Source organism: Abramis brama (genome assembly GCF_963993115.1).
Source record: "Abramis brama genome assembly, chromosome: 3".
Classification (NCBI taxonomy): domain Eukaryota; kingdom Metazoa; phylum Chordata; class Actinopteri; order Cypriniformes; family Leuciscidae; genus Abramis; species Abramis brama.
The window spans coordinates 58,528,047-58,553,578 of NC_139965.1; the positions used below are offsets into that span (position 1 = coordinate 58,528,047).

The 25,532-nt window shown below is 38.8% G+C and overlaps 1 protein-coding gene across 2 annotated transcripts in view; it reads left to right on the plus strand.

Moving 5' to 3' along the window:
• Window positions 1–74: 74 nt before the first annotated feature.
• csnk1g1 (casein kinase 1, gamma 1) overlaps window positions 75–25,532 on the plus strand; it is a 64,899-nt gene continuing 39,441 nt past the window's right edge. The window contains exons 1-4 of one of the 2 annotated variants that reach the window (XM_084108466.1): window positions 75–270; window positions 7,034–7,347; window positions 10,207–10,247; window positions 11,962–12,031. In XM_084108466.1, coding sequence (XP_083964592.1) covers window positions 7,170–7,347; window positions 10,207–10,247; window positions 11,962–12,031 — 289 coding nt within the window. In that variant the 5' untranslated portion in view covers window positions 75–270; window positions 7,034–7,169. The remainder of the gene's footprint in view (window positions 271–7,033; window positions 7,348–10,206; window positions 10,248–11,961; window positions 12,032–25,532) is intronic. The other variant, XM_084108467.1, reaches the window with a different exon arrangement.

A 25,532-nucleotide genomic window follows, 5' to 3' on the forward strand; every position in this document is an offset into this window, starting at 1 on the left:
AAAATGTACGTTACTACCTAACAGAAATGACCCTAGTGATCGAATCGCAGGGACTTTTGTTTTGAAATCTCCTCAGAGTCCGAGAGCGGAAGTCATTGGCGACAGCAGCGAAAGGTTCACGTTACTTGAGGAACACTAAAGAAAGGAGGAAAAGCGGGTAGCGGGATATCAACACTGAATTTATTCAGAAAAGGCGTAATATAATCTACATACGCTGGTATCTCACTATTCATCTCCCCTCTGAAGCCTCTGGCGAAGTTCATCGTGGAAGTGAGTGAAAGAAATAATAAGGCTGCTACAGCTAACGAGCTAAAGGTGTTTGTCAGGCTGTTAGCTCCATTAGTTCACATTGGTTAGCTAATCCCGTTTATAATTAACGGTAATCTTGATTGATCGATGGAGGCTGTGATCTGTATTCAGTGTTTGTACAATAACTGCGCATCACGACTCGCCCTGTGGCTCATATATTAGCGACAGAAATGAATAACTCCATCTCTGCTCGCTGTTTGGATGTGATATGAATCGATATCTGACCAGCTCGATTGAATATCAAGAAATCAGTTAAATATATTGATGCTACAGATAGGCTGGCAGGTGATTTGTGTAATATCGTGTTCCTCGTTCCTGTTAAAGGACTGAACATTGAACACTGAGGTTTCTGGCCCGCAGGAGGAAAAGCTCATTCAATGTCGTAAGATGGCTTTATTTATTTATTTACTTTCAATTTCGGCTTACGTTTATTTTATTAGATTACATATACGGAGACAGGTGTTGTTTAATATTTAAAGTTTTCGTTTATTATTATTACTTTTAGTAGGTTTTTGTCTTCACTGAGGGACTATTATAGAGAATCCATTACACACACACACACACACTCACACACATCAGAGGTCTGAGACTCTGGGGAAAGATGCGAATTTAAAGGGCTAGTTCACCCCCAAAAAATTACAATTCTATCAGTATTAGTTTTTCTGTAGAGCTTAACGCCAGAATTTCAGCATTAGTTGCTATTCACTTTCATTGCATCTTTTTATTTAATACTTTTGTGGCTGCCAATTCGTAACATAACACCTCTTTTTGTTTTTCACTGTAGAAATTAAGTCATAGGCTACATGTTTTGATCAACATAATGCTAATGTCAGAATTTCGTTTTTTGGGTGAGCTCTTCATTTTATAATCTCGCTTGAATATCAACCACTCATCGCATTCATTGAACATTTATTTGAGGCCTTGTTTAGGAAATATTAATTGGTATTTGTTAATACAGTCCCGATTCTTCAGTCAGTATTATCAGATTATGATTCTTTTCGTTAAATATGAATGTTTAGTTTGTAACCGATGGCACTTGTAGTTTGACTACAGTCATGAATTGTATGCAGATTTATAATATTAGGGAAACAATCTTTACGGCTAACTTTAATGTTTATAAGAATATGGAATTTCACACCACAGCTATAATGATAACGATATGGTCAGAATCACTTTCAGAACTATTTTTCTTCCGTCTAATGATAATTATAAAATCATTGACAGAATCAGAATCCAGACTTGTTCACACAAAATACGGTTACTATAATGATAACTATATTACCGATCACCAACTATTATAAAAGTATAAAAAATTAAGAGATGAGTCTCATGAATTGACAACTGTTTATTTATTGGCAAGCAACATGTGTAACATATAGAGGTGATTAGGAACAGTTTATAGCTTATTAACAAATATAGCATTCCTGTAAGAAAAAAAAGTCATTAACAGAAAGTAATCAAATGTAAAACCACTGCATAGTCTTCACTGTAAATTAAATATATATTAATCAATCTACTAAAGAGCAGTGAGTGATTTCTCTTTGTCTTTTGTTGTTTGATTAACATTAATGACACAGACGGCATCAGGAATATTAGGCTGCTGTCACTTTAAGAGCGAATGCACGGATCCAATACACTGATACACATACAACAGTGTTTAAGTGAATACTTACAAGCCGGGCATGTGTGTTTTTAACCGTTTAGGTGCGAACCCTAAACACTCAAAGTTCACTTTGCTTGTTCGTGTTCCTCTCCGTCTCAGGGCATACACACAGAAAGCCGCTTGGAGAACAGTATCTTAATGGATAATGCAATTTTAATAACGGTCAACTGTATTTTACGACAATCAATGATCTAGCTGATTTGGACGATGCACTAAAATCGCACAGCTCTAGTTTGTCGCTGTTGTTGCGATGTCTCCGCTCTCCACAAAGATTAGGGCTTTTTCACACCTGAAAGTCCGCACCAAGGTCCGAACCAAATCACGTTGCAATTATGCGAGCGCACTAAAGCACTTTACTTAACACACTTGCGTCCTGTCGTCATCATCTCTGTGGGCTGCATCTTGACATTGATTGGTTTGTAAACGGACGTGCGTCTGACGTCAGCTTGTCAATTCGCTGGGTAACTTTTAGTGGTCGACCGATATTGTTTTTTTGATGGCCGATGCCGATATCTTGGAGAGCAGGGTGGCCGATATAAAGCCGATATTTTTTATATATATATTTATTTTAATCAATATTTAATAAATTCTAAAACAAAATTTTAAAATAAACATGCTTTTATACTTTAGATGGCAACTTCTTAAATTTGCAATCCTATTACAGTATTTTTCACAAAGTAATTGTTTAGAAATATATGAATATGTGAATAAAAAGAAAGTAAACTGTAACAGGGCTCTCAGTATTCTGGTAATTTCGTGCTGGTAATCATATTTTTTTCAAATAAAGACAAGATAACGCTAATTTTACATACAGCACAGTGAAAATGATATGAATATGACACAGTTGGCAACTGGTTATATATCAGCATATTTTAAAATGAAGGATTTAAAGTTTTTCGATCGCGTCTCCTGTGAAGCTGATCTTCTGTTCGCATTCACTCACTTCGCACGGACCGACCGTCACTTGCTGACAGTAACACACACTTCACAAGATATCACAGCTGGATTTGATTAAATCTGCAAGGTTTGTGAAATTAAATGTTTATTAGATATTCAGAGATTTGTTTAAATTACGTAGATGCGCATTTGCTGAATGTTGACGGCAAATGAGAAAGTATTTTAGCCTGATTGTTTGCCTTTTCTGTTACAAATAATATAAAAGCAAACGCTTTACTTTACTTACTTGGCATAAGTTACCATTTACTTACTTTGTTTACCAGTTCTGTCTAACAAAGTATTAGATATGACTGACAGAGATCGTAAATTAATGAAGACGGAGAATAGAATGTGAGTGAGTGAGCGCTGTTTGATCTGACATCATCTGAGGAGCTGCCGTTCTCTTCTGGCGCTGGTGTTCTCTCAGCGCCGACCGTCAAAATAAAAGTCCGGAGCGCCGTCAAAATAAAAGTCCCACTTTCAACACATCGGCCAATCAGAAAAACTTATCGGCCGATGCCGATATTTCAAAAATGCCAAATATCGGCCGATATATCGGCCTTGGCGATATATCGGTCGACCACTAGTAACTTTCACAAGAATGAATGAACAGGCGCATATCGTTGCCCCTATACTGTTATTATTACGGCATCACTCCCTGCAGCTCCAGCTATACTCCAGGCTAGTTCACATCCACCAAATGAACGTCCTCGTTGTGCAAACATTTTATGGTCGCCGGCAGGAAAGAAGGAGAAGAGCGAGCAATCCTGCGGGAACCACCGGAACTTCCTGTAAATGTTCTGAAAGTCCGAACCATACAGAAAATGCGTTCACACTAGAAACGAACCAAACCTTTGTTCAGTTTGATCCGGACCGAGACTACCTCTTTTCGTCTGACCAAATTTCGTCTGTTTGATCCAGATCGTGGTCTGGGGGAGGATTCACACCTGTAATTTTGATTCGGATCAAACTAAAAAAGTCAGAAAATCCGGACCAAACAAGGGTAGGTGTGAAAGGGCCCTTATTATCCAATTCAGACACCCGGTAGAACTGGTGAATATAGTGAAGCAATTTTAGCTGTGCATTGTCTCTCGAGTTTTGCTTCATCTGATTGGTTCTTCTGATCGGCCTTCAATAGAGACAACTGATTAAACTAGCTTATATAAAGCTATCATCGCCTGATAACGGTCAATTGGAGCACCCTTAGTGGACTTCTAGAAATGTTATATTTATCATTATATCGTTAGTTATCGTGAACTGGCCTTAAAGCATTTGTAGCATCAAACGACAACAGCAGCGCATGTTAATAAACAAGTTTACTGCTAATAAACATATTGTTTTTGTCATGTGAACTGGCCTTAAATCAATCTATGTGCGAATAGGTTTCTGTATTGTCTGTCTTCTGTATTCGCTTATTCTGTCTCAACCATTGGTTTTGAATTTAGATATTGGAGATTTTACCCATAAAGGGTCTTACTCAGGGGTTCAGGGAAGCATTTCCCCTCCGCTTGTCACAATAGGAATCCCTCTCCGATGCCCGGCGTCCTCCTGAGCTAATCTCTTTTCAAAAGGTTAATGATTTGAGATGAGTCTTCTAATGGATACGGCGTATTGCATTAGTGCTGCATCACCAATAATGATGCTGTGCTTGGGCGTTAGAAACACGTCAAAACGTATGTATGTATGCACACTTATGTGCTTATCTTTTGTTTAAATTCAACCACTATTGTCTATTGTTGATCTCATGGCTGAGATGCATGTATGAGGAACAATAGATCTGTATGTGATATAGGTCAGTTACAAACACTTAGGCCTTTACCTTTGCTTGATTCATAAAAATATGTGTATTCTTCTTAAACAATTTGTTTACTTTGAGGTTTCTTGGTCCTTTTTTTGTGTTGGGTTTTATGTAGCCAGATCTGCTTTGATTGTGTCTGTATGCACGATAATTCTGTGTCAGACTTTTGTTGTTTCTCAGATGTTTTTGAGATTGTAAGTGACCCATATCTGTCATCCGTGAACAGACTTGCATGCCCACATTTATGAAAACAACAACATCATGTGCTCTGCATGCGTGCATAACAAAAAGCACCGTATTTGCTGGAAAGTCCCTCATGTATGTTTGGCCCGAAACCCCGAAATAAAATTTGGTAACTGAATAAATAAACTTTGCTTGTTTAGGATGTCGTGTTCTCAGGTGGAAAATTAAACCAGTCATAGGAAAGTTCTTGAGCAACAAGCCTTTGACTCTAGATTTCATCTAAACAGATTTTTAGATATTGCTACAGTTGCATTTGTTTCGTTTGTGTCACACTTCTGACAAGTTTTCTTGTCGTAGCTCATCCAAAACGCATAATCGAATAAGCAATTAGGGCTGTCTCTAATGATTATTTTTGTAATCGAGTTATTGGTCGATTATTTTGACGATTGAGTCAATCGGATACTTTTTTTTTTTTTTTTTTGTGGGAATAAAATTAGACCTAAATGAACAATAGCCTTTAAAATGACTTAAAGTATAACAACGAGGCAATAAGAATTGGTTAAAATAAAGTATCAAAAGCTTGTTTTTTTAACAACACTAATATAAACAATCAACTCGTGTACATTATGTATTATACAAAAAATCTAACATTTATTGCTTGAATTTCATAATAAAATCGACAGAATTTTAAAGTTGAGACTTTGCTTCATATTAAAAGTAATAAAGCTTTTTGTGATTATTGGATAGCAGGCGTGCAACAGATGTTTAGTGAAGTTTTGTTCATGCATCAACAGAAAACGGCACCGACTAAGAGATTTTAGATTTAAGAAATCATATCATTACCGATTGAAATCGAGTAGGCTAATTAATATCATCAATCCAGAGCTGGTGTCCACACAGCTGACATGTTTAACTGTTGTAGCTTATCCACGTTGTGAGCACGAAATAGACACTGAACACGGTCAAAACGCGCCATCGGATAAGTGCTAATTAAACGTCTGTTTCAGTCACTGATTTCCAAAATTGAAAATAGCTGTTTCAGCCAAACATTTTTGGTAGCCAAAATTTCTGTGCATCCCTAATAATAGTTATTTACAAGTATTGCAATTATTATTGGCACAACATACGTCAGCTTTTAAGGGCGATAAATGCAACAAAAAGGGCACTTTTCTATTCTAAGAAAAGTTTAAATGTTGGCACATATTTAGCATTATACATTTGCTCTCACTGTTGCCCAAATGTGCTGTTGGCTGAATGCGTGATTAGAATGAAAATTGGTGGATTTTTATCTACAGCTGACCAATTATTCCACCCCTTGATGAAAGGAAACTCAAGTGTGTTATACCAGAATACCCCCTGGTAAAATATAATATCTTTAGCTGTGGCGCTATCCACATTATTCCTACGCCCCATGATGCTTTGCGCAAATTATGGGTGTAGCTTCCGTTAAGCTGTAAACAATCAGTGAAAGACTAGCTCTATGGACGCAATAATATATATTTTTAAACTGTGTACAATGACATTACATTGTTCTTCTCACCCTTCAACCATTGAACATTAAAAGGACATTTACAAGTGTAAAAGCATCAACAAGGTACTTTCAACAGCCCATGAATAACCCCAAAAGCGTGAATCTGTTTTATATCTTTGTGGTAATCTGTATTATGTAACATACGTTGCCTTAATAAATAAAAAAATATATATAAATATTTACTTCAGCATTGCGTGATACTATTTCAAAGTGATTTCAGTCATTTTGATATATAATAAATTGTATTTACCTGTGAAAACCAGCCTGGAAAGAGACGTGAGGATTTGGGGAGAAAAAAAAGAGAGATTCTTCCTGCATTCCAGTGGATTATGAATGGCATATATCGTAAATTTAAATCGGGAGAACAGACCACAAATGTGCAGTATATGTTGACCTTTTTCATACTATTACAGCGGATTGCAAAGGGGAAGAAGAAAATAATCATGAGGAAAAGAAAGCAGTGAAAATTTTTTAGCTTTTGTGTGCTTGTTCTCATAATACAGTGTTCATTTCATGATGTTGTACATGATTTAGTAAGATAATGACACATTTGGATTGTTTCAGAGGTGTAATGGTGCTCAAACGTACTCAGATTGAATGTTTCCCCCCTCAGTGTGCTGGCAGCAGTGAACGGTTCAGCGGCAGCGGTGCCAACAGCCGTCGTCCCATGAGTTTTCCTTTGGCCTGAGCTGTCTGCTTTGGGCTCCGGCCTGGTTCGTCTGGATCTCTGTGCCTCCGGCGCCGCAGTCATGGATCACCCCAGAGAGAAGGAGGGTGAGAGGCCGGTGAGGAGCAGTAAAGTGGCCCAGGGGCGCAGCGGGCACTCGCGGCCCTCCAGCTCCTCGTCCTCGGGGGTCCTCATGGTGGGACCAAACTTCAGAGTTGGCAAGAAGATCGGCTGTGGCAACTTTGGAGAGCTGAAGCTCGGTAAGGAAAGCCATTAGTGTCTTAAAGGGATAGTTCACCCAAAAATGAAAATTAGCCCATGATTTACTCACCCTGAAGCCATCCTAGGTGTATATGACTTACTTTTTTCAGACGAATACAATCGGAAGTATCAAAAAAAATGTCCTGGCTCTTCCAAGCTTTATAATGGGAGTCAGTGGGTATATTTTTTTGGAAGTCCATCAAAGTGCATCTATTCATGATAAAAGTACTTGAAACGACTCTGGCGCAAAAAAAAACAAAACATTCACTGCCATTATAAAGCTTGGAAGAGCCAGGACATTTTTTTTATATATCTCCGATTGTATTCGTCTGAAAGAAGAATGTCATATTCACCTAGGATGGCTTCAGGGCGAGTAAATCATAGGCTAATTTTCATTTTTGGGTGAACTATCCCTTTAATTGTTCCCAAAAGTCTCCACGGAGCAACATGGGGTAAAGTTCATTGCTCAAAGGAGCTCTGCAGTTTCCTGAGTCACTATCATTAGTCGATCCATTGGGGAACATTGACTTGGGTCATGTGAAACAGCCTTAAATCTGATGTGTGTAATGTGTGCATTAGTGTCCTAAAATTTAATTGCAAAACTAATGTTTTCAAAGAGGATTCCTAGAACAAACCTGCCCAATCTATTAGATATCTCCACCCCAAAATCACGCCATTGGTTGAGTTGAACTGGTTGGGGTTGGGAGGCTCAAATGAACAGAGGGAAAGATTCAAGCCTGGCCTGCACAGTATATCAGGAACATCTCAGTATTGGCCAATATGTTTTCTGTGCGATTGGGCATTTCACACTTGAACTAGTTAACCCTGGGTCATTCTAAACCCTGGGTAAACGGAATCCTGGGTTATCTTGCTTCACGTATTACATTGCTCATAATTTACCCGGGGTTAACAATGAATCCTGGGTATTCGTACGCTGCCGTTTCACACTGTGCATTCCTAAACTCTGGGTTAACAATCTTATTTGCATGTTTGTGATGTGAATGAAACGGTCTCTTGCATTGGCACCACAATGCACTGCAACAGCGGTGCTAACCCTGCTCCGGAGTAGGGTTTCATCATAACCCCGGGTAAAATCTGGTGCTAACCCAGCTTCTAATTTACTAGTGTGAAACGTTCCTTTACCCGGGGTTAAAATGGGGGGTTTAGAACGACGATAACCTGAGATTAAGTGCAGTGTGAAAAGCCCTTATCAGGATGATATTTTAAGCTAATAATACCAGAGCTTCAAATGTTATACTCTTTGTATGCTAGGGCATTTCTAATCTGTTCTTTCCATCTTTTCTTCTGTAATGTTTTGTTTACATATACATATAGATTTACTAAACAGGAAAAATTAGCACGAGAGCGCAATTCCAAAAAAACGCTGATGGGACCGGAAAGTTCTGCGCTTGAACTACTGACGTCACGCAAATTAAAGAACACATACGCAGTCGGATCATTTCCATAATGACCAACACAATCTACCAAGAGCAACGCAAATTAGTGTCCGGTTCAAGACGATTGTTACATAATGGCGCAAATACCAGTAAATTGACTTAGCGCAAACCTTAGTAAATCACATTGCATGATTAATCTAAATACTCTCCTTCAATACATTTTGCGTCTGAAAGGGAAACTCCTACAAATGCATATGCAATAAGGTCAGCCGCAAAAATAACCCTGTCTGTACCTTTTCAGTGCTAATTTTTCACTGTGTATCTTAAATTCTGACAGTAGTTTTTTTTTTTTAACACCAAAAAATAGTTTCCGCTGGCCCATATTATATATGTATGTGTATATATATATATATATATATACATACAGTGCAATGCATAAGTTAATACACCCATGCTAAAGTTGACTAAAAAGAGGAATAAAAAATCATATTTTGGAAATTGAACTTAATGCCTTAATTAAAAAAATTAGGAAAAATCCAACCTTTTAGGACACCAATTTTCTTTGTGAATGAATAATGTATCGTAAATAAATAAATGTTCTTCCTTAAAATACATGGTGCATAAGTGTGTACACCCCTATGTTAAATTCCCATAGAGGCAGGCAGATTTTTATTTTTAAGTATTTTTTTTAAATTAATTTTTAGGATACTATGCATCCTGATAAAGTTCCCTTGGCCTTTGGAATTAAAATAGCCCCACATCATCACATAGCCTTCACCATACCTAGAGATTGGCATGGTTTTATTTCAGTTAGCCTAAAAGCTAGTTTGATTTGCATTGAGAGATGATCTTATGGAAAGTACCCCATGCCAATCTCTAGGTATGGTGAAGGCTATGTGATGATGTGGGGCTATTTTAATTCCAAAGGCCAAGGGAACTTTATCAGGATGCATAGTATCCTAAAAATTAATTTAAAAAAAATACTTAAAAATAAAAATCTGCCTGCCTCTATGGGAATTTAACATAGGGGTGTACTCACTTATGCACCATGTATTTTAAGGAAGAACATTTACGATGTTAAATAAAGGCTTCTTAACTTTTTTTTTGGACTGGAAGAAGCGCCTTGGATTTCTTTTCTAAAAGAATTAGTGAACCCTCTTTAAATTTACTCATAGAATTGATGACAAAATTGGTAGATTTATTTTTTTTTTCTAGCTGTTGCTGTTGTCCTAATGGGACCAGAGTTCAAAACCGACCTGGGTCATGTCCCATACCAGCCCCACCCCTTTCTCTATACCTTCACTTTCCTGTCAAAATCTCCACTAGATTTCATATCTAATAAAGGCAGAATTCCAATCATTAAAAAATATTAGTATTGGCCGAAAAGCCCATATTTTATTGCATCCATGTTCAAACAGTCTAATTTCAGCTGGTCACCCTTTGTTTGTTTTGTTTTTGTAGGAAAGAATCTCTATACCAATGAGTACGTTGCAATAAAGTTGGTAAGTACATTTATATATATATTTTTTTTTATACCAATCGATTATATCAGGTGATGCAGATATGGAATCAAAACCTTGGATTGTTCAAAGTCATGTTATGAGCAAGAAAGCATTATGTATTTTAGACAGACATTTTAGGAACCTGAATATATTCCTCAGATGTGCATGAATAAATGTGTTTTGCTGGTTGGAGTGTTTGTTGTATATTGTGAATAGGGCTGGATGGTGTTTGAATTTTAGTGATTCTGATTCTGCTTATTGATTCAGTTTCGATTCCAATAAGTAAAAAAAAAACAACACAACATTTAGATTCAACCAAATTTATTCTGTCTTTTTGATTATTATATAAAAAATGTTTAAAGGGATACTCCACTTTTTTTGGAAATAGGCTCATTTTACAACTCCCCCAGAGTTAAACAATTGAGTTTTACTGTTTTCGAATCCATTCAGCCGAACTCCGGGTCTGGCGGTACCACTTTTAGCATAGCTTAGCATAGATCATTGAATCGGACAGGACCATTAGCATCTCTCTCAAAAAAATGACCAAAGAGTTTCGATATTTTTCCTATTTAAAACTTGACTCTTCTGTAGTTACATTGTGTACTAAGACCGACGGAAAATGAAAAGTCGCGATATGACGCAGCGCCTGAAAATAGTCCCCAGCTCGGTAGACTATTAGGTTGACTATTTTCAGGCGCTGCGTCATATCATTACGCCTGCTGCACTCATGGTACGGCAGCAAAGTTTCTTGATTCTTACGCAGGAATGAGAGTATAGTTCCTAGCCATATCAGCCTAGAAAATCGCAACTTTTCATTTTCCGTCGGTCTTAGTACACGATGTAACAACAGAAAAGTCAAGTTTTAAATAGGAACTCTTTGGTCATTTTTTTGAGAGACATGCTAATGGTCCTGTCCGATTCAATGATCTATGCTAAGCTATGCTAAAAGTGGTACTGCCAGACCCGGAGTTCGGCTGATTGGATTCGAAAACGGTAAGACTCAACTGTTTAACTCTGGGGGAGTTGTAAAATGAGCCTATTTCCAAAAAAAGTGGAGTATCCCTTTAACTTTACAGTACCATATTGTATTATAACAATTAATTATAAATATATAAAATATAGGTTAATCCTTATTAAAGTTACAAAAGTGAATCAGTCAAGATCAGTAAGTGTTTTTTTTTTTTTTTATGTAACATTAATGACAGACTGAAGCAGGAATATTAGGCTGCTGTCACTTTAAGACTGAATGCACGAATCCAATATGCTGATACACATGCATTTTCTTTCTCAACTGTTTACGTCCACGTACGACATAAACATGTTTACAGGGATATTTTGACATGATTTTGTGTGTATTTGTCCGTTCAAGTGCTAGAAGACATTAAAGAGAACTCAATTCAGTATTTGTGCACTATATGAGGCGGCTTTCTGTGCTCAAGCTTCGGATGTGTGCGCAGCGCACACAAGTGCCGAATTGAGCTCTTTCACGTCGTCTTGCTCTTGAATTGTTTAAAATCACATTGAAATGCTCACACCGGAATCGATAAGCCGAATCAAAATGTTAATTTTATAACAAGTATCCGATTCCTGACCTCAAGTATCAGATTCCAGAATTGCAATCAATTTCCGAATCCCAACCCTAATTTTGAATGAACTTCAATGCAAACAAATAAAAGGTTTTTAATTGAACTGTTTTTGTCTGACACTCCTAAAGGAACCTGTGAAATCGAGGGCCCCGCAGCTTCATTTGGAGTACCGGTTCTACAAAACATTAGGCAGTTCTGGTAAGATTATAATCATCACCAGCACTGCTGTACCCTGTGTTTATCTCCTTTTATTTACCTGGATAATATGCATTTCATGCATTTTCATCTGCTGTGTTTTATATTTTTTCGTTCAGTCAGTGCGTTTGCTCATTGAATCTCATCTACATTTATCCTTAATCTTCATGTGCAGGTGCATGACTTTGTTTTGTCCTGCACTCAGGCTTTGTGACCGGGATTTACTGTTATTTTTCTTGCTTTGAAGCCAGCATTTCCCGAGCAGGCTTTCTGAGGAGGTTTCCTTTGTATTGGATTGAGGATTTTTCCCCTCTGGAGTATCTGACATGTTGAGTCATAGCTTCAGTTTTGATCTTACAGAACGGTTAGTTTTACTATGCAGCCGAGGCGTATATATTAAACTGAAATGAAAATTGCAGAATTAATGTTTTTCCTCAGCCCCAATGGCTGATGAATTGAGAACCGCAGTGATCAGATCATGTTAAAATATATTTAGTGCCTTTAACAAAGAAATTCTTCAGCGGTTTTCCCTTGTATATTTGTCTCAGTGAAGTGCCGCCTCTCTCAAAATGTCAAACCCATTGTGATTTTTGTTCCCTATAATTGTCATGGCTTTTGTAAGCTATTTGTACCTCATTGTTTTGCTGCTGCTATTTTCCCCCCAACAATTTTCAAGTAGGTGTGACTGTGAGGCGCAAATGGATAAGATATGCTGACTAATCTTTTGGGGATTCAACATTAGTTGAGTTTCCATCCATATCTCTTTATATGTAAATTTATTGCATGAAAAATTGCTGGATAGAACAAGATGGCAATACATTTTTTTAAAACACACATAATGTTAGTTAATAAAAATACAGTCGTTCATTGTTTGATCATTCATGTTAGTTCAGAGTGCATTGTGCACTGACAATAAAAATGTAAAATTAACTAAGATTAATAAATGCTTTAGAAGTATTGTTCATTCTTAGTGCAGCTGCATTTACATTGCATGGTTCAAGTGATGCAATTCCGAATTAGTTTTTTCCTTTCACGTTCACAGATCGGCTACGACCCATGAACGTGTAAGCAGGGAAAAAAGCACATGGATTCCGATATTCTCTGATTGGTTTCAGGCCTCATTCATATGTGGAAATAAATCTGTTGTGAATCGGATATTCCCGTCAATGCGAGTAGTACGTCATTGAAAAAGTGACGGTGGCTATTGTATTCTTGACTTCTAAATGTGATGTGTTCATGCTGTTAATCTCACTATCTTGTAGCTTTTTTTTATCATATTGAGGCAAAACTGGTGGTAAAACATTCGTCTGCACCTTCAATGGCTGCCGGGCTTGATCACTTCACATTGCACTTTGATTCGGGAAGTGGCGGCTCGAGCGTCACGCGGTGTTGCCCTGGTGACAATGCAAATTATATGTTCAGTGTCTGGATGATGACAGGCCAGGGGGCGTGGCCTTAGACTCTCTTAAGATTCACGCACAGTCATTCCTTAGTCAACATCCTCATACTCTATTTATTAGCACGATATAGATCCTCAGCAGCAGCTGCGTCAGCAAGAAGGTGCCGTGACATGTAGACCCAGTTTCTTGTGTTTGCATTTAATGGATAGCTAGATCATCTGGAGGGGGATTCAGCATTAGCTGCTGCTGCATACATTTGGGTGTCAATCATTTCTCCGGGGTTATGCTAACAAGCACATTTTCTTTTGATATCTTCCAGTGCTTTTTAAAATACAGATTTTGGCCCATGCTGCATATAGTCCTCAAATACTGGCCTCTCAATATTTTTGAGGAAAGCACAGTTACAGTACTTTATTTTTTTGATGAACAGAAGATTTAAATAAACAGCATTTATTTGAAATATTCAGAAATGTTTCTTGAACAGCAAATCGGCATATAAGGATGATTTCTGAAGTAATATAAAAATTGCAATATGAAAAGAAAATTCCCAGATGACTTGTATAGCTCTTTTTGGAAATAATTAATAATTCTAAAATGATTGGGATGATTTTGTATGGGAGTGAATCTGCATGGAAAATTACAAGCATAGATTAATACAATAGAACAAAGATACAAATGGCCTTAAGGAATTGAATAATCAAATGTAAAATGACATTGCATAGTTGTTTTTTAAAGCTACAAAATTAACTTTCTCTTTTTTATTTTGATGTTTGATTAACATTGACATAGACAGCAGCAGGAATATTAGGCTGCTGTCACTTTAAAGGGGTTGTATAATGCCCTTTTAACAAGATGTAAAATAAGTCTCTGATGTCCCCAGAGTGTTTATGTGAAGTTTTAGCTCAAATACCCCACAGATATTTTTATATAGCATGTTAAAATTGTCAGTTTTTGAGGGTTAGCAAAAATGCACCGTTTTGTGTCTGGCCCTTTAAATGCAAATGAGCTGCTGCTCCCGGCACAGGGGGCGGAGCTTCAACAGCTTGTGTGCTTTTACCTCACACAGACATGCACTGAAAATTTCAAAAACTTTTAGCCTTTTATGTTCAAACCGGAGTCAGACAATGGAGAGACTCAAGAAGAAGTGACAACATGTAGAAGCAACAGGACATTTCTGAATGGTTAGTTGAAGAATTTATGCAGCTGATGTGGAGTTAACTATCTTCAAGTCATTGATTAGCATATTCTGTCTTGATAATCTATAAATCGTGTTCAGGGGGCGGGGTTTATGTAAATGTTAGGGTTAGTGATGTCACTAACTCGGGAGGAATGTCCTCTAGTCCCGACCAGCCGTTTGTTGTAGTCCTTAAACTGTTTCTTTAAAAGCAAATATCTCCCTTTGCTTTGAACTTTGAGCGTTGTAACTTTGCAGATGTTGTTTAAGCTCAAACAGCAACATTACACACTAACCAAAGTTAGAAAAGTGAAATCATAATCAACCACCCCTTTAAGACTGAATGCACAGATCCATAATGATACACGTTTTCTTGCGATTTGAGTTGTGGTGCCTGGTCCGTACGGATCAACTATAATCCTATACTTGACAGCACACATCATGATATATCGATGGTAAAACAATATATCCTGCAGCCCTATTCTGCAGGGTCATGTAACACTGGATGCTAAAATTCAGCTGTGCATCACAAGAGTAAATTACATTTTAATATATATTCAAATAGAAAACTGTTCTTTTTAAATTGGAATAATATTTCACAATATAACTGTTCTTACTGAATAAATGCAGCCTTGGTGAGCATAAGAAAAAAACACATAATTATTCCAAACATTTGACCGGTAGTGGAAAAATGCTAATCACTGATTTGATGATGATATTCTTATGTTTGCTAGAATTTTGACATTGCAAAGCTTTTTTAATCTGCTAAAAGAAATGTAATTATGCAGTGACATGATTAAATACTGTGGAGACTGCAGATTAGTATCAAGGCAAATGCTTCTCACAGTCAACTGAACTGGAAAAAGCCTCATTTGACTGCCATTACAACTGATTACATTTCATTACATTTACATTTCTGTGTAGAGAACTGTATTACAGTGAACTGCACTATCACCTCCACCATGTCCTAAGCCAATACATTAAATGATGATACGTTAGTAGCGTAGTAACACATCTGTGTTTTTACTGATCAAGCGGGTGTGTTTGTAATGATATAGTTGAGTATGTAGTTCAGGGGCATGTTGGGCCGGAAAAGGGCGGCGGCGGCAGCCGATCAATAATTCAGCGCACAGCACAGCTAGCATCTATACGAGCTTCTCTGTAAACCTCTGTGTAAGCCTATATCTCCGCTGGTAAATGCAGGGATGTGTGTGCAAGTCTTGTTTGCTGTGTATAAGTGTTCTTCCTGTGCTGTATCTGGGACAGAAATATGCAGACCGTGCTTCTCCGCACATGTCCTCCAGCTGAGTTCGTGTCTCAGTGATGAATCAGCACTTCAGGAAAGGTGGCACTCTGACCACAAGCGTTTCCAGGATGTTCACTTAGCGCTGTTATCGTATGACGTCTGAAAAGCAGTCGGCTGATTAAAATGCCTGGCAGCCGAGCTTATGTAACTCTACACCGGTGCCTTGCTCAGCTCCTCGAGCACCGCGCTGGAGTAATACTGAATCAGCAGGGTCCCACGTAAACTCTGATATCCTAACACCTCAAAGATGCTGCTGGGATGCTGTAGCAGACTTTGCTTTATAGAGAGGGCTTTTAAAATGCCCCTATTATCCATTCAAGGTCAAAAACACTCTCATTTGAGTGGATCCAGTCTCTAAACCCCTCCTTTCTGAGAGCCGACTCTGCTCTGATTGGTCAGATGGCCCAGTCTTTTGTGATTGGTCTACTCTGCTCTGATTGGTCAGGTGGTCAGTCTGTTGTGATTGGTCTACTCTGCTCTGATTGGTCAGATTGCTCAGTCTGTTGTGATTGGTCTACTCTGCTCTGATTGGTCAGATGGCCCAGTCTTTTGTGATTGGTCTACTCTGCTCTGATTGGTCAGATGGCTCAGTCAGTTGTGATTGGTCTACTCTGCTCTGATTGGTCAGATGGCTCAGTCAGTTGTGATTGGTCAGATGGCTCAGTAAGTTGTGATTGGTCTACTCTGCTCTGATTGGTCAGATGGCCCAGTCAGTTGTGATTGGTCTACTCTGCTCTGATTGGTCAGGTGGTCAGTCTGTTGTGATTGGTCTACTCTGCTCTGATTGGTCAGATGGCTCAGTCTGTTGTGATTGGTCTACTCTGCTCTGATTGGTCAGATTGCTCAGTCTGTTGTGATTGGTCTACTCTGCTCTGATTGGTCAGATGGCCCAGTCTTTTGTGATTGGTCTACTCTGCTCTGATTGGTCAGATGGCTCAGTCAGTTGTGATTGGTCTACTCTGCTCTGATTGGTCAGATGGCTCAGTCAGTTGTGATTGGTCAGATGGCTCAGTAAGTTGTGATTGGTCTACTCTGCTCTGATTGGTCAGATGGCCCAGTCAGTTGTGATTGGTCTACTCTGCTCTGATTGGTCAGGTGGTCAGTCTGTTGTGATTGGTCTACTCTGCTCTGATTGGTCAGATGGCTCAGTCAGTTGTGATTGGTCAGGTGGTCAGTCTGTTGTGATTGGTCTACTCTACTCTGATTGGTCAGATGGCTCAGTCTGTTGTGATTGGTCTACTCTTCTCTGATTGGTCAGATAACCCAGTCTATTGTGATTGGTTGACCGCTTACAGCACATGTCAGAAACAAATCGCTCATTAATATATCTGAATTTCAGCTACGGATCTTCCTCATCACTTGATACACAGTAAAACAAACCGTAACGATGGCGTCGGTTGGACCATATCAATTCGAGCCTGAGTTGGGGTGATTTAAAGCGGTTTACCGCTATACCGCGGGAATTTCTTGCTTTTCAACCGCGGTAAGAAAAAATCCATACCGTCCCAGCCCTAGTTACAAACCTATGTAGGTTCGAACAGGAAGTAAGAATGGAATTACTGACGCCTTGTTCCAGGCAGTTCAGAATTGCTTCTTTCATTTCGGAGACAATAACTTAATTTATCATGCACTTTGAAACTTTGTAGATCTATTACTCTCACAATCAGCTTTATTACACACTACATGAAAGGTAATATATTATAATTTAATAAAAGTAAAGCACCTAAGCATTTAATCCACAGTCAGGCTATTGTCCATTTCTTGGGGAACATGTTTGTTTGCTAGACCCCGAAAAGAAAGGACCAAAGGAAGTGAGGCACTGCGTGTTCAGGTGAAGGAGATGCTATTGTGACTCTAACATGAAATCCTGAGGATGTGCTTCCCCTTACGTCCTGAACTGTGCAACCCGAGCCCAGAGGTCTACCCTCCCCCAGGAGCGACTGCAAGCTCTTACCATCGTGGCTACTGGGAGAGATCCTTCATATTCCTGGACTGTTGGAATTTGTTGTTTTATTACAAATTATTACAAAAGTCAGTCCCAGTGTGACATAGGGATGTTTTGACCTTTGTCCCTTTTCAAATAATTAGAATTAGGACTTCAATGACCAAGTGATAAAAACAAAGTCCCTTTAAGACAAGTCATTTCACTCAGCAGCCATCTTTGAAACGCGGGCGTGCAAGTGCAGCTCCTGTCTCTTTAAATGGGGAAACATCAAATTCTCCAAAACTGTTCGCCAAGCTTACGATTAAATTTCATGTTTGAAATCACCAATGAAATCAGACAACAACTGTTTCATAAATTTAGTGTCTAAATGCTCGATTCATGACAGAAAATGACATTTTTCAGGCTGGATCAAGCTAATGCGCAGTGGAAGCGCGCGTCTGACTGTTTCTATAGGAACTGGAGCTTCTAACGGCAGCTGCAGTGACGCCATGACTTTACCAGTCGGCGATTGGCTCTGATTTAGAAGGCGGGACTTATTCCGCCATATTGAGCGTTGCAATTTTCCCCATTCAAAACAATACGAGTCTTGTGTTATTCTATATAGTCTTTGATAAAAAATCAGTAATGAAAATAGTCGACAAGCTCCATTCTCGATTAGTCCAGTCTTAATGCTGTGGATGTTGAAACCGTGCCAATGAGAACGCCTTTTAAAAATATATATTAAATTTTTAGTGCCTTTTGAAATGAATACAATCTTAATTATGGACATTTCCATGTCATTATTAATATTTTGTGTTCTGCTTAGCTCAAAATTCATTTGTTTGGCTACTAATATACATACACGTGTGTGTGTGTGTGTGTTGGCAATTAAAAACTTAAATTGTAACTTGTTTGTTGAAAATGTTTATTTTAACCTATACATTAACTCCTGATAGACAGTCAATAAATGTATTTATTAAAGATGCACAATTTTTCGGCCACCTTATCCGTATCGGGCAATTATGTTAATTTTAAATGTTACTGTTATCGGCCCAATAAGAAAATGTGGCCGATATATTAAAGCTGATTAAAAAATGTTTCTATTTCCTTCTGCTGAGACGCTTCAGATGCGCACTGTTCGCCATGATGGTTTTGAAATGCTTGAAATATGACTGAGTGAAATATCACTTTGAAAAGGAAAATACATTGAAGTGCAACGTGTAGCGCAAGTCTGTCATATAGGATGCATAACGTAATGAGAACATCATAATTGTGTGCTTGGGACACGGCTTTTAATGGTGAGACTTTTGTTTTTGTAATCAGGGTCTCAAATTATATATATATATAACATTGGATTTAGATTTATCTGCCAATATATCAGGTTTCGGCCCTCAAATATAAAAAATTATCTGTACCGGCCATAATTTTCATATCAGTGCATCTCTAGTATTTCTTTTTTTATTATTTTTTTTATCATTATCCTGGTGCCTTTAGCCAAAATCCTTTTTGTGACTCCTAACAAATGTTTATCAGTTCTCATCAAGTAATCCATTTGTCCACGAACGACTGCAAAGTCATTCTTTTACTACTCAAGGTGAGTGAAACCTGAGTTTAATGTGGCGATCGGCATTTTTCTGTGATTGTTTGATCCAGTTATGCTTTCAGTACAAATTAATGATCTGCTCGATTTGAAAAAGTATAATGAGGTCCCAGTGAATCAAACCCCCCCCCCCCATCGCTATAGTATAAAGAGCATCTCCCAGCCGTAGCAGGTGCTGTGTGTGTGTGTATGCGTGTGTGTATCTGCCTCCTGCTGAGATCTCAGCTCATGCTTTATGGATGGATGGGGTGATGGATGGGGTGATGGAGGGGTGGAGAGTCTCTGCCTCCTCTTTGTGATTTTCACCTTCCTCCTGCACAGCATGTTTGGATGGTTTAGTCTGGCTTTAACGTTTGGTTCATGGTGGCGGGTTATGAGATGATATTAGTGCATTATTTAAGGCAGACTGATTCAGGCTCTATTTGTTCTTCTCTGTAGTGGTTTTCCTGTTGTTAGGAATCCTCATAATGCACAAACACAGCCGTGTATATGCAATAATGAAATCTATTTACATAACAGGCTTTGTCAGTTGCCTTGATATCTTCCCTAGAGATTCAGATCGTCCTTTGAGTTTAAACCCAGGTATGTCTGTCTTCCAGGAGCACATTGTACCAGATAAATGAGATGCGGTTCATTCCTTGTCAGTCAGAATTTTTAAAACCTTTGCTTTGTTTACCTTTAGAGATGTTTGATTCAAAAAACAAATGTTCTTTTGAGTTAATTCTTTAAAGGGGTGATGAACTGAGAAATCAAATTTTCTTTGAGCTTTTGACATATAAGAGGTCATCATCATACTATAAGAATATCCTGTAAGTTTCAGAACTGAAAAGTCACTTGTTAATCCAATAAAAGCTTTTATTGACACCAGGCACAGCGAACGACAGGTTTTTCAAAGTGGGGATTTATGACGGTCAAAGGGTTTCAAACCCCGCCTCCGCAGAAGAAGATCAACGCCTCCTTCAACACTGTCTGTTTAGCCCCGCCCACCGATTCACACATTACATGAAACTCATTATAATATGCAAAACGGTTATCCAATCATAGCAGTGGGCGTTTACTTCCAAGTCTTCAGTGCGGCACGCCCATAAAACCAGGGCTTATTCATTTTGATGTTTTTGAATGTAAAAACCAAGCGAACGTCATAAGTTGACCTCAGACAACAATATAAAAAAAATTTAAAAAGTCAGTTCATGACCCCTTTAAATTTGTGTTTCAGGGCTGTTGAATGCTTGATTCTGTTTGGTTGACAAACATTCTAAAGCCGCTTTTCCACCGTCGGGCCGAATGGTTCCAGTTATATTTCCACTTTAGACTGGTATGGCACGGCAGGATTTTCGGCCCAGAATTCTCAGCACGGTTGACTAACCTTTATTTTCTGGTAACGGCACAGCTAAAGTAGCTCCAGGCAGGTCTTGACCACAGTACAGTTTCATATCACTTCGGCAAATGATTTCTCTTATTTCAAAGGTCCTCGCAGCCTACAACAGCAGAAGAAACCACAAAGACATTGACCATGCAAATGGATATAACAAAATAACAAACAATAATACAAATGGCAAACTATTTCCATATTTTCCCACTAAATTACATTTATCTCTTGAAAGTATGCTCTCTCTCTCCCATACAAATACACAGACAGACAGACAGTATTAGTAAAATAGTTTTGCAGCTGAAAAGCTATGCATCATTTCTCAGTTGTGAGGTAGTAACATCACTGTTCTTGAAGCAGTTAAACTTATGCCTGGTTCAGATTACACGATTTTAGCCCGATTTTGGCACGATCCGTTTGACGTAGGGTGTCATGGGGATTCGCAAACGACAACGGGCGTCGGGACGCAAGATTCGATCGTTTCATCTCGCATAGTGTGTCATAGTGGGCGACAACCTACGTCGCGTCTGCGATGCTTCACGACATCAGGACAAAAAGACTAGCATGTTTAATTTTTTAACGGTCCTCCACGACGACGGCGCGCGAGTGAGTAAGGGAGAGTGTGTGTTCACGAGTCAGTGAGTGAGTGAGTGGGAGAGTGAGTGAGTGAGTGGGAGAGTGAGTGAGTGAGTGGGAGAGTGGGAGAGTGAGTGAGTGAGTGGGAGAGTGAGTGAGTGAGTGGGAGAGTGAGTGAGTGAGTGGGTGAGTGAGTGAGTGGGTGAGTGAGTGGGTGAGTGAGTGGGTGAGTGAGTGGGAGAGTGAGTGGGAGAGTGAGTGGGAGAGTGAGTGAGTGGGAGAGTGAGTGGGAGAGTGAGTGGGAGAGTGAGTGGGAGAGTGAGTGGGAGAGTGAGTGGGAGAGTGAGTGGGAGAGTGAGTGGGAGAGTGAGTGAGTGAGTGAGAGGGAGAGTGAGTGAGTGGGAGAGTGAGTGAGTGAGTGAGTGGGAGAGTGAGTGAGTGAGTGAGTGGGAGAGTGAGTGAGTGAGTGGGAGAGTGAGTGAGTGAGTGGGAGAGTGAGTGAGTGAGTGGGAGAGTGAGTGAGTGAGTGGGAGAGTGAGTGAGTGAGTGGGAGAGTGAGTGAGTGAGTGGGAGAGTGAGTCAGTGTGTGTGTTCGCAAAAGTGAGTGAGTGAGCCAGTGTGTGTGACTGTGTGCGCGAGAGTGAGTGTGTGAGTGAGAGAGCATGTGTGAGTGTGTGTGTGTGAGAGAGAGTGCGTGTATGTGAGTGAGTGAGTGTGTATGTGAGTGTGTGTGTGTGTGTGTGTGAGTGAGTGCGTGTGTGAGTGCGTGTAGGCTATGTGAGTGAGCGAGTGAATGAGTGTGTGAGACGGCTCGCGATGACTGGTCGGAAAACAACGTGTAGTCTGACATGTTTCTTGTCCACGACATGACAAGATTTTTAGGAGTCAAAATCGTGTAATCTGACACAGTGACTATCGTAACAGACAAAAAATCGTGTAATCTGAACCAGGCATTACTGTTCTGCTAATCGTAGAAAGGCTCCTGTTGAACGCCGTTGAGAGACGCACAGATTCAGGTAATTCACACATTGCTTAATCAATCTCTTGCTGTAATAACTGCAATAGTCTGCATCTCTCTTATATAACAGCATAAATCTGCATATCATTCGCTCAAGCCTCTGTTACAAGCTCTAAAATGATGTTTTGGAATTAGTAACAGGCTTGGGATGAAATGCATAAGAAATTAGTCCTACACACGAGTTTCAATGATAAAAATCTGACAACTGTCTCAACTCTCAAGCTTACTGAAAACAAGTAAACAGTCAGTGATTAAAATGAGAACGAAGAAGCTAATTGCAAGCAATAGGACAAAGTATACAATAGAACAGACACAAATGAAATGCCTGAAAAATTTCAAGCACAGAAATACATAAATTGTATAAAGTAATGAAATGTACAAATAAAAACCTTCCATAGTCTTTACTGTGTACATTTAAATATGCATTTATTCTTAAAATTGCAAGTTATTCAGCCAAGAGAAGTGAGTGATTTTTCTCTCTTTTTTTTTTGATCGACGTTGAGACAGACTGAAGCAGGAATATTAGGCTGCTGTCACTTTAAGACCAAATGCACGGATCCAATATACTGACACACATGCGTTTTCTTTCTCAACTGTTTGTGTTCACTGAAGAATAAACAACTGTGTTTACAAATATACTGGCAAAAGCCCTATTCAGACGGGATTAACTTTACAAGGGTAGAAGGAGTAATGTAATTTTACCACAGGACGTCTATAATATTAATGGCCGATTCGCACAGGATCAGATATCTCAGTAAAACTAGCAGAAGTGGGAGAGTAACTCGATTTGCGCATCGCCGTCTCCCTCCTGTCCTTGTGCGTATTACGCTGCTTCCTGATATCATGTGCGCAAACACGTATAACAATGTCTGGCTGAGCGATGTATTAATTAACTTCAGATTGGATTGTGTTGGTAATAGGCACTTACCTAACAGACGTTTCATGCCTCTAACAAGTGCTTCGATCTTCTTTCTGATCTGAATGGTGTGTGGAAAACACTTGAGTTTTGCCACAGACTCGTCCCACCATCTAGAACACAACTTAATGCTTTTTCAAGCGTCTCCATACTTGGAAAAACTGCGGAAAACTACTTTTAAACAGGAAATGACACAATATTTACGTACATGTTTACAGCGGGTCTATTCGCACGGGATTAGTGTTACCTGAGGTAATTTTTTACCGAAGGTCGCTGTAAAAGTCGCTGTAATCTTTACTGACATTGTCCGTCATGATTACTGAGATTCACATTCGGACGGGACTAAAATCACAGAGAAGCTCTGGTAATAATTACTCTACCCCACCTCTCCATGTTAAACTAGTCCCGTCCGAATAGGGCTAAAGACGGCATTTTGACACACGTGGGTGTATTTGACCGTTCAAGCACAATACCGTCTTGTTATTGTTAACTAAAACGAAAACTCATTTGTCAATTGTAATAAGGCTAAAATAAAATGATCACACGGTTGGGTTGGACATCACAACATTAGTCTGTCTGTGGCTGCTCTCCTGAAGGACAGACTCGGACATGCCCAGACATGATTCTCCGAGAGGTTTTCAGCAGCTCGATATCATGCAGTGATGTCACGGCCCTGCCAGCGCACACTTATCCGTTCAGAGGACGTGTCACGCAGGATTCTGAGCAGTCCTGCATTCAGCCAGATTAAATGACCTTTCAGGAGATCTGTGATGATAATAAACGAGCAGTAGTGGAACATCAGACTGGTAAATGGTAGCGCTCTATCAGGGCTCTCAGAAAACATTTCTCTCCCGTAACGGTAAATGTAATGTTCTCTAATGTAAGTTCGGAGCACAGGCGGTGACGAGGGTGTTAGTGATGATTACTCATCTTCTGTGATGGTGTGATCAGTGCATTCATTCTCTATCTCTCTCTCTCCTCATGTCTGGGCACGCAGCTCTTATCAATGAGGAGAGAAGTGACATCACTGGTCCAGAGATCACGGTCAATCCCATCTGTTCCGATTAGCGTGTTATGATTACACACACATACACACAAGCCTTGATATTCAAACCCATATGTAATGCTCTTATAGAGATCTGCTGGGCGGTATGACGGTATATGCTGAGTAACCAGTGTCATCCGACAGCCGGTAGTGATTATGCTGGACTGTGGTAAATCTGCAGTGTGATTTAGAAAATATAAATAATAAAAAGTAGCTGAAATGATAGCCTACTTTTTGAATTGTCACAGACATGTCTTTCCAGCACAGACAGCTTTGCTGATTTTAATGAAACCCAATTAGTTTTGTAAAGTAAACACTGCGTGACTGTAGGTTGTTCACGGCGTTGACGCTTGCCTCATTAATGTAGAACTCAACTGATATGTGGTCACACTGTCACAGGTTTCCAAGTGTCAGAATACAGGATATTTGCCTGTGGTTTCACACGTGATTTTATGCAATCATATTTATGATGCATTACACTTTTCTAGTCTTATTTATCTGAGTCTTTTTAAGACTAATTTCTTGCTTTATTTTAGCATTTCTAAATGAAATGCTCAAGCAGCTCAAAATCAAATAAAAGTCACTTTCATTTTTAAAAGTATTGATGTTATTATATTATCTAATAAACGTTACTACATGTTTATATGTATATTATACATTTCAGGGTTGAAAAAAAGACATCTAAGAAATCTATATCATGATATTTTGGTAATACCACCTCCTAGGGAAGAAATTAGCTCTATACTGTTTACTGTATATATTTTTGAGTGTGACTTGTGATATATTAATCAATTATGATGCACACAATATGGGATTTGCAGTTAAAAATAATCAACATTTAATTTAATGCACTTTTATTTTGCTGTTGAGTTTCCAATCGGTCAGTTTCACCCCATTTTTGATATTGTGATTAGGAGAATTTAAAATTAATTTTTGCAATTTAAAAAAATAAAATAAAAATAATAATATCCAGGTTTGCTGTTCTTGTTTGTAGAGCTACATTATTTGGCCAAAATTGTGATTTATATTCAATACAGCTATAAAAAAAACTAATATATTTATGGTTGTCTTAATTTATACATTTTTTAAACATTAAATAATGCAGTTTTTTTTACTTTGAATTGTTAAATTGGTGCATACTACGTATTCCAACTTTGCTTAAACATTGTGTAAACG